This window comes from Myotis davidii, unplaced genomic scaffold (genome assembly GCF_000327345.1).
Source record: "Myotis davidii unplaced genomic scaffold, ASM32734v1 scaffold309, whole genome shotgun sequence".
NCBI lineage: Eukaryota > Metazoa > Chordata > Mammalia > Chiroptera > Vespertilionidae > Myotis > Myotis davidii.
The window spans coordinates 1,231,911-1,241,726 of record NW_006383013.1 but is presented as its reverse complement, the minus strand read 5'-3'; the positions used below and the strand labels follow the sequence as shown (position 1 = coordinate 1,241,726).

Here is a 9,816-nt window from a genome sequence, read left to right as displayed (position 1 = left end):
CTGGGCGGGCAGTGGTGGGTGCCGAGGCCGCCCCTCCTCCCCCCTCCTTTGGCTTCCTCTCGCTCCCACACCCTCTGTAGTTCATTCATTTTCCAACACTGAGTGAATCATCCCCAGTCCAGTCTCGCGCCCTCACAGAGCACACACACACATCTCCCCACCCTCGCCCACGGCTCATACACATGCTCGCATGGGCACACACTTCAAGGCTCCCAGGGCTGTTTGTGTTTGAACGGGCCTCAGTATGTGGAGCAGGCACGAATACCGCCGTGTGCACATACACATACATGCATACATAGATGTGCACGGATGCTCTCCCCATGTGGCTTTTCCTAACCCAGGGCACACACAGAGGGGGTTGAAAATGCACGCACACCTCTCATGCCCACAGGTGTGCACAGACATGCACACGCACCCCTCCTAGGCTCACTTTTCCCCAAATCAGGTGCCTGAGCCACATGCCTTGGTCTTCGAGGCATGTTCCCTGGGATCCACACGTTCCCAGGTTATTTCCCCACCCCCGGGAGCATCTGCCTCCTGGAGATAGGGGGGCTTAAGCCTTAGGGACTCCCTGAGCCTTGGAGAAGGGCTGCGAGGGGGTGGGGTGTGAGGTGGGGGCGCTGAGTGAAGAGGGCAGTGGGCCCCCCGCCCAAGTCAGGACCAGCTTCTCTGCTAGCCTGTCCCTGTGAGGTGAGGCTGGACCGTACCCCATTCTTGCCCACTCCCTGTGCTCCCCCGGCAGCTGAAGGCCCTGCCCACTGCCTGGCTGAGGAGGGCTGGGCCCTGAGCCGTCTCCCCTCCGCAGGGTTTCAGCAGCCTGAGGCTCCGGCCCATCCGCACACTGAGCTCTGCCCTGGAGCAGCTGAGGGGCTGCAGGGTGGTCGGGGTCATCGAGAAGGTGAGTAAGCAGGGCCCTTGGTGTGGGAGGAGGTGGTGTGTGCGATTGGGGTGACGAGTGGGCAGAGAGAGCAGCCACGCCCAGTCCTTCAGAGGAGACTGAAAAGGGGGCAGCAGCCCCCCATCCCTCCCTGCCCCAGCACACACCAGTCAGGTCCTGGGAAGGAAGCTGGGAACCCAAGAGGCAGGCAGCGCCTTTCCACAGCCCTCCAGCTCACACGCAGAAAACTGCTCCCTCCGGGAGTCAAGACAGAAGCCTCAGGAGAAGCTGTGCCCAGGGCATCCTGCCACCCACCCCGGCTCACTCCCACTTCCCACCGGCCCCCACCCCGCATTCCCTCTGCACCCCAGGGCTGCAGCCGAGTCTCCCACCAAGCACAGCGAAGGTCCCGTGGCGGGAAGGTGCTCATCCCCAGAAACCTGCCTCCGAGTGTCCCGCTGGCCCGTGCATCATCCAGGGCCTGGCAGCTCTGCCCTTTCTCCGGCCCCACCCTCCTCCTCACCCCACCTGGGACCCTTCCCCTTAACTCGAGGCAGACAGGAAGATAGGAACTGACATCCCAACCCGTACCTGGGACACTCAGAGTGGAGGTCAGAAGGACAAACAGTTGGGTCAAATGAGATTGGAGCTGTCGGTGTAAGAAACGTCCAAACCTGTACGAATTTTTATGAGTTTATTTGAGCCCAACTGATGACAATTGTGGGGAAGCAAAATCTCAATGGATTGAGAAAATGTTCCAGAAAAAATGTCAGTTTTACCACTTATTTTATACATTAAAATTAAAGGGGAGACCAAGGGGGGCTGTTACTTAAAATTCATTGGCGATAGATGAGGGAGGCGGGAGAGCAACTTGGGGAAATCTCTGGGGTTGGGTAGAAAGTAAAATGGGTAGGCACGTACTTCTTTTGCCTGGGAGGGCACCGGGCAGGCACTGAGTAACGTTTACAGCACATGGAGACGGGATTCCGGGAACAAGATACCATGAGGGGTTCTGTGGTCTCCTGATCTGGTGGGAGGTTGTTCCCTGGGGGGGTGTCTGCAAAGGAGATAATGCTGACATTTCAAAGGTATGTTATCTTAGATGCAAAATGACAGGCTCACCTAAGGTACAGATTGAGGTTTGTCAAGGAAGCCATAGGCCTAGGACGTGAGGACCCTCTACGACTCTCCTTTGGTTAGGAAGCTTTATGCTCAGACCACCCTGTGTGGTTACTTCCGGTCCCTGAGTCTGTAAGGCCCGTCAGGCAGGCCTCCCCTGAGCTTGTCAGGTTTCGTCTGTGGCCCCCTTTTCACCCACAGAGCCAGTGTTCGATTGCCCTCTGCCCCCACCAAGGGCTGCCTGAGGAGTCACTGAAGAAGTTCTTTCTCATTCTGGCTGTTTGTCAGAATCACCTGGGGAGCTCCCCCAAAATACAGACGCCTGGGCCCCACCGCAGGCCCTTTGAGTCAGAATCTCTGGGGTCGAGCCGGGTATCTGTAATTCCAAAGCCGGGTATCTGTTAATTCCAACACTCACGGGGGATTTGATGGGTCGGGAGCCTCAGAGCGGAGGAGGCCAGTGTGTGCTTCTGCACACGCCGGAGGATGGAGTCTGTGTGGGCAGCACACAGGCGGCCAAGGGCAGGTCCTTCGCCTCTCAGCACCCGCCGGTCAGTGGGTGAGGACCCTCCCGCCACGGGGTGATGTGGGAACTAAAATGAGTTCATTTAGGGGAAAGGCCTGGCACATGCTTAAACACGTGATGCACGTTGGATGGCTCTAGATGCGGGTGACCAACGCCAGTCCGGAGGCATGCAGCTTCCCGTCCCCAGCCTTGCTCCAGCTGCTACTCCCAGGTCCCTGGAATGGACCCCAGTATGTCAGCAAGGCCCAGCCAGGCTCCATCTGTGCAGTCCTGCCCTCCCGCCAACTAGTCCATGTGGCTTGCACAGGCTGGGAGGTGACTGCCACCCCGTTGCCCCACATGGGATCCCGCTGAGCCAGGGGTGCTGGGGGGAGAGGAGTTCCGGGTGACAGAAGCTTGGCAAATAGTGAGTTGTTGTTACACTACTTTGTTTTTTATTATTTATTTATTCATTTATTTTTTAAAGACCTGAGAAAAGTAGTGTTAGCTTTTAGCATCTGCATTTTTTTTAATGATTTTTTACAGAGAGGAAGGGAGAGGGATAGAGTTAGAAACATCGATGAGAGAGAAACATCGATCAGCTGCCTCCTGCACACCTCCTACTGGGGATGTGCCCGCAACCAAGGTACATGCCCCTGCCCAGAATCGAACCCGGGACCCTTCATTCCACAGGCCGACGCTCTATCCACTGAGCAAAACCGGCCAGGGCTGTTTTTTAAATTACAGGAGTTGTAGGATGCACATGGGCACCTTGAGTTGCCAAGAGCGAGGTCTGTGACAGGATCCCCCTCATTTGCTTAAGCCTCGGTCACCCCTGGGCAAAGCGTTTTCGGAACCCAGTGTTCTGAGTCCTGCACGTGGACAGCAGCCGTTCTGTCTTGAGACCGCCTTGCCTTCCTTTTTCACCCTTTCTTGGGCATTCGCCTCACCTGCTCCACCTCCCTCCAGAGATCCAGCTTCCTGTTCCTGCGCCGTTCCCAAGCCAGGAGCACCAATTTCCCCAAATTAGGAGAGGTGTTCGGCAGCCTCGGGCCAGGTCTGATGTGCCTCACGGTGTCCCATTCCACAGCTCTGCCCAGGCAGGTCCGGGCAGGAGAGCAGCGCTGGCCCCCAGCACAGAGCCCGGGAGGGCAAAGGCTCTGCCCAGGCAGGTCCGGGCAGGAGAGCAGCGGCCCCCAGCACAGAGCCCGGGAGGGCAAAGAGCTGGCTCAGGAAGCCTGCGCGTCCCCTGAGATGCCCGGTTGTCGGGAGGGGGTCTCTGGGGCTGAAGAGGTACTGGCAGGCATAGAGGGTGGCAGGGAACAGAGGTGGGTTGGTCAAGGACTAGGTAGGCAGTCGGCCAGAATACCCAGGCGTCTGCCCTCGGGGAGCCTGGAGGCCTGCGAGCCGTGTCCAGGATCCAGGCTCTGAGTCAAGGATGGGGAAGAAAAAGGTCGTTCGAGTCACTTCTTGTTTTTTTGGCTCAAACACCGGGGTGTTTTTTAAAAAATGTATTAGTTACCAACATTTAAAAGTTGGCAGGTTTCATATAAACATCCAGATATCCTGCTTCTCCTCAAAATCCAGAGATCTGGAAAGGCTGGCTCGGGGTCCCTGAAGCAGCAGGGAGTGGAGGAAGGGCTGCCCGCTTGAAGGGACACCGGCCTCTGCTTCGCTCCCGCCCCCGCCCTGCTCACTGGGCTCCCATGCCCAGCCCCCGTGGACCTTGGATTTTGCAAACCTGTTGGCAGCTTTTGGGCTTGTTAGCTCCATGAGAGCTTCCTTCTGGGGTTTTGATACGTTGGGCATTTTTACAGAAAGTGTTCATGTGTTTCACCAAAGAAGCTGCAGCAGCTGCACCAGCCACATTTCAAGGGCTTGATAGCCACCCGTGGGTAATGGCTCCCACATGGGACGGTGCCGTGGGGTTTTCCTTCACGGCCACAAGCTCCTCTGGGTAGAGCTGACTGTTAGTAACTGTTCTTACGGAGCGAGAAACTGAGGCCACAGAGGCCACGTGCCTAGCAGGTGTTGTGTCTCGCGTAGCAAGGAGCAGAAGAGGAAGGCGGTGTGTTTGTTTGCTGGGCTTAATGGGAAGATGCCCTGTCTGCTACCCTTTTGAGATAACAGGAAAGAGGAAGACATTTAAAACAGAAACAATTCCCCACCACCCTACCTCACTCCAAGATAATTACTGCTAATGTTCTGGTCGAATTCTTTCCAGATCGGTAGGTTTTCATGTACGTATAGAGTTTAACCCCCTTGTTTCAATGTCCTGATTGCGTTTTATTTCTCACTGCCCCGACCTTCCCGCTGGTTTCTGGGCTCTGTGAATGAGAGGGCTGTGTCCCGGACGAGGTAGTAGGAAGCCCCACTTGGCAAGGGACAGTGGGGAATTATCCGGGTGTCGGTACTTGTGGGAAACTGTTCTCCTAAATGACCCCAGATTTCTTTTTCAAACATTGTACAGACTTGGCAAAGGAGCTGGGCCAGGCTGGGTTCAGTCTGTGGCTCTTGGAGGAGGAGCCCCCTCACTCCTGCTGCCCCAAGTCCACCGCCTTCATTTCACTGGTGACCGGGACGCTGGGGCCCAGAGGGGAAGGCATGTGCCAGAGTGAGCCGGCTGTGCCCCCAAGTGCGGTTATTCTCCAGGGCCCGGGGTCAGCCTGCCTGGATCCAAGGCCTGGCTCTACCACTTTTCAGGAGCGGGATCGTGGGCAACATAACCTCTCTGAACCTTAATTTCTTTTTAAAAAAAATCTTTTCATTGATTTCAGAGAGGAAGGAAAAGGGAACGATAAAAATATCAATGATGAGAGAGCACGACCCTATTGGGGATGGAGCCCACAACCCAGGCATGTGCCCTGATTGGGAATCGAACCATGACCTCCTGGTTCATAAGTCAATGCTCAATCACTGAGCAACACAGGCCTGGCTGAACCTCAATTTCTTCATCAATAAAATGGATCACCAATAACACTCACCAAGTAGGGCTGTGGGCCTAAATCATATAAAGCATTTAGCACAGAGTATGTGCTCCCTAGCCAGTGGGGTTCTTAATCATCATCATCATCATCATCATCACTACAGATTATCGAGGGCGTGTTTGTGGCAGGCACAGGTTGCTGCTCTGCTTGAGTTGTCTGCTTTATAGAATCCTAATGACCTCCAGATGGGGTACTGCTATGACCCCAACTTGCAATTAAGAAAACAAGGTTCAGAGAGGTGATGTGTGTTGGCAAGTGTGACAACTGGCATGCTCACGGCCTTTACATCCAAGATGGCATCAACCAAACCGGTGATGAGGGAAGGGGGCATTTGCGATCGCTCTTTGGTAGATGAGGAAGCCGATTCACTTGCTTAAGATCTAAGCCCAGTTCCAACCTGAGGCTGCAGGATTCACTGCCCAGTGGTCTAGCCTGTGGGCCGGGCTCCACCCACCACCACGGGGAGTGTCTGCAAGGAGTCACAACCTCACCCAGTGGTCTTGCCCCTGCAGGCCCCTAATCTGGGCCATTTTCTGCCCCCGACATGCCCGGCATGCCCTCTCCTGTGCCTGGGGTCCACCCTGCCCACCACGAGAAGGGGCAAGTTCCCAACTTGATACAAGGCCCTGCCTCTGAACAAAACCAACGGGCGAAGGAGTGGGCTGCTCTCCAAAGACAGCCTCCAGAGAGAATTACTTAAAAGAAGGGTGGGTGTCAGTGGGTGAGGCCTGAGAGAGCACTCCCAGCCAGGCACGTGGGCACGGCTTGGCCCATTGGTGGTCTGGGCCACACTCTCAGAGCCTCAGCCTTTCACTTATAAAATGAAAGAACAATCACTGGTTCTGAGGTCGTTTCCATCCATGACACCTTCGGACCCTGCAGGTTGGGCCACTCCCCATGGATGTGTGCTCTGGAAACAGCTGGACAGTGGGGTTCCTGTCCTCCTGGGGCTCACAGTGTAGTGGGGAGACAGGAAATTAGACACCATGTGATAAGGTTCCCCTATGGGTGAGCTGGGAGAGCACCTGAGGGCTGGGAAGGCTTCCTGGAGGCGGCGGCACATGAGCTAAGACCTGCAGGTCTAAGAAGAGTGGATGAGCAGGTCAGGATTGATGTCCGTTTGGGGGCCTGCCTTCTCTGCCCTGCCTCTGGAGTGAGTCCGCCTCAGTGGAGGAACCTGGGGGCTGGGATGAGGGCCGTGGAGCCCCAGGAACTAGCATGTGCCTTGACCAGTGCCTCCTGGACCTTGGCAGGTGCAGCTGGTCCAGGACCCAGCGACTGGAGGGACCTTCGTGGTGAAGGCAGGTGCCGCCCAGCCCCCTCCATTCTGCATTCCTTTTGGGACTTTCTCAGAGCTCTTAGACCCCGCTACCCTCCAGGGAACCCCCTACCCAGAACCTCTATATGAAGTCCATGCTCCCCCCAAATCCGAAAGCCACTTGTCCTGCCCTGAGCGTGCCCCGGCCCTCCAGACACACACACTTCACTGCCTCCTCCCTGGCCTGGAAGGTGGGGGACCTGGACGGCATAGGGAAGACAGGGGTGAGGGCCAGGGCAGGAAGTGGGGGAGGCAGTTGCTCCTCAGGGTGGCTCCCCTCCCTCATCTGGTGGTCACTGAAGCTGGGGCTCTGACGTGCCCTAGCAGAGCAGCCTCTGGCCTGCCCCCTCCCCAGAGCCTGTCCAGGTGTCACACGGCGAGCCGGGAGCGGCTGACCATCATCCCGCACGGTGTCCCCTACATGACCAAGCTGCTGCGGTACTTTGTCAGCGAGGACTCCATCTTCCTGCACCTGGAGCACGTGCAAGGTGAGGGGCCTTGGGGAGGTGTCCCCTTTCCTGCCCTTAAAATGCCAAAACCGAGGGAGGGGGCAACTCGCACCAGGTGTGCAGCACAGACCAGGGCCCAGCCTTGCTGGAGGGTGATGGCCGGGTCAGGCTGTGTGGGCCCCAGGGGTGCTGAGGGGCAGGATCATCCTGGGGAAAATGTTCACGTAGGGCTGGCGAGAGGACATGTATGCAGGTGTCCGCTTTGTCACCATGTCCTCCAGTCCTGGCTCTTTTCATGCCCTGTGGGGTGGTGGTTCTGAAGCTGTAAGGACAGGAGCTGGTCATGTAGCAGGTATTTATTGATCTCCTGTTAGGGTGATGAGATTTTAAATATATATATATATTTATTGATTTCAGAGAGGAAGGGAGAGAGAGATAGAAACATTGATGATGAGAGACAATCATTGGTTGGCTGCCTCCTACATACCCTCTACTGGGGATCGAGCCCACAACCGGGCATGTGCCTTTGACCAGAATCAAACCCGGACCCTTCAGTCCACAGGCCGACGTTCTATCCACTGAGCAAAACCGGCTAGGGCAGGTGATGAGATTTTTTTAATGAGGTGCACATTCTAGTTCATAACATAGAGCAGGGGTCCTCAAACTACGGCCCGCGGGTCATATGCGGCCCACCGAAAACATTTGTTTTTTTACTTCAAAATAAGATATGTGCAGTGTGCATAGGAATTTGTTCATAGTTTTTTTTTAAACTATAGTCCGGCCCTCCAACGGTCTGAGGGACAGTGAACTGGCCCCCTGTTTAAAAAGTTTGAGGCCCCCTGACATAGAGTCATCACAGGTCCATGCCTGCCCTTCTTTTATTTTACTAACTTACATTTCATTGTACTATTGTCCCTAGAAATTTTTAAATGTATATATGTATAAAATATATTGAACACTGGTAAACCAACACCAAAACCAAGGACATTAACAATAATTCACATTTCCTTAGGGGTTAAGCACCTATTTCGTGCCAGATGGGGAGGCGGGGTCCTCTCTAGGTGAGTGACAGGAAGGAGAGGTCGTTCTAGGTTCAGGCTCCGGGAGGGAGGAGCAGAGGCGAGGACCGGAGGGCAGAGGACCCGCAGGGTGGGGCCGGACCCGGTGTCCATGCTCTTCTTCTTCCATCCCCATGCTTGCCGCTCCCTCCGCCTGGCCAGGAGGCACGCTCTGGTCCCACCTGCTCTCCCAGGCACGCCCCCAACAGTCTGGGCTCGGGTCTGGCTCCAGCCTGGAGAGGATGAAGGCTCAGCTCAACTCCCGCCTCAGCCTCCACACCCCAACGCCGCTGCCCCCTGGCCACACCCACCTGCAGGACAGAGTGCCGCTGGAGTCTCCTTGGACTTGCTGGAGCCTTGCCCCAGCCAGGGAGGTCCCACCCGTCAGACCCCAGAGAGAGGCCGAAGGTGCACCCTCAGCCAGGACCAGCACTTCCTGCTCCTCGGACCCCCCGAAGGCTCCCGGTGGCCGCCTGCACCTCCAGTCCCGGAGAGGACCTGGCCAGAACTCAGACACTGGGTCCCCTTGGGGGCTCTCTTGGGTTCGCGAGGGGGCAGGCCGGGTGCTGGGGGGCTGTGGCCGCAGCAGAGGTCAGGGCTGCCCCTCAGTGGACAAGGCCAGCCAGGGGTCTGGCGGGGGCGCCTGGAGCGTGAAGGAAGAGCAGGTCAAGCAGTGGGCGGCTGAGACGCTGGTGGCCCTGGAGGCGCTGCAGGAGCAGGGCGTGCCTAATTTTAGTAGGAAAGTATTTCTCTCTCCTTGTTGCATCAGAAACACTTTATCCCTGTCTTTCTTTCCCATATTTTGAGCGGGGGGGGAGCAGGCAAAGCCTCAAGACGGAGGAGAGTGCCACTAATTCGAGGGAATGGCGGAGGTTATCTGCTTCCCCAGCCTTTTGTTGTTGTTGTTAATATATTTGTCTTGATTTCAGAGAAGGAGAGAGAGCGAAACATCAATAATGAGAGGGAATCATTGATCGGCTGCCTCCTGCAGGCCCCATACAGGGGATCGAGCCCACAACCCAGGCATGTGCCCTGACCGGGAATTAAACGGTGACCTGGTTCAAAGGTGGACGCTCAACCACTGAGCCACACCAGCCAGCCTCCCACCCCTCTTCTCCCCCGCAAGTCTTTTCACACAAGACTCTGCGAAGTTCCCAGGTTGCGTCTGGAAACAAGCCCCTTCGGGCCCAGGAGTCCAGGGCAGCAGCTCCTATGAATACCCAGTTGTCTCCAGGCCTCAGGGAGGCCATGCTTAGTGAGGCCAGTGACTCCTGCCTTGTGTTGGGGGACGTCCTGGAGGCCCCTCCCCCAGGCCAGCTGCTCAGCAATGACTGATCATATTTTTTGTCCCCCTTCCATCCCCTGTGCACACTGACGGGAAGGTCATGTTCGGCTCACGTACTTTGGCCAGTGGTCAGAGGTGGAGCCCCAGTGCTGCCGGGAGGCTGTGGACAACCTCTACAGTGCCCCAGGCAAGGAGGGGGGGCAGGGCCCTGGACCCCG

At 56.5% G+C, this 9,816-nt stretch overlaps 1 protein-coding gene across 1 annotated transcript in view; it reads left to right on the top strand.

Moving 5' to 3' along the window:
* Nucleotides 1–9,816, top strand: part of RPS6KL1 (ribosomal protein S6 kinase like 1) — a 17,803-nt gene that overhangs the window by 4,398 nt on the left and 3,589 nt on the right. Inside the window, exons 4-9 of the mRNA XM_015558030.1 lie at nucleotides 806–898; nucleotides 6,742–6,789; nucleotides 7,162–7,294; nucleotides 8,476–9,056; nucleotides 9,538–9,577; nucleotides 9,696–9,785. Of these exons, the coding sequence (XP_015413516.1) occupies nucleotides 806–898; nucleotides 6,742–6,789; nucleotides 7,162–7,294; nucleotides 8,476–9,056; nucleotides 9,538–9,577; nucleotides 9,696–9,785 (985 nt within the window). The remainder of the gene's footprint in view (nucleotides 1–805; nucleotides 899–6,741; nucleotides 6,790–7,161; nucleotides 7,295–8,475; nucleotides 9,057–9,537; nucleotides 9,578–9,695; nucleotides 9,786–9,816) is intronic.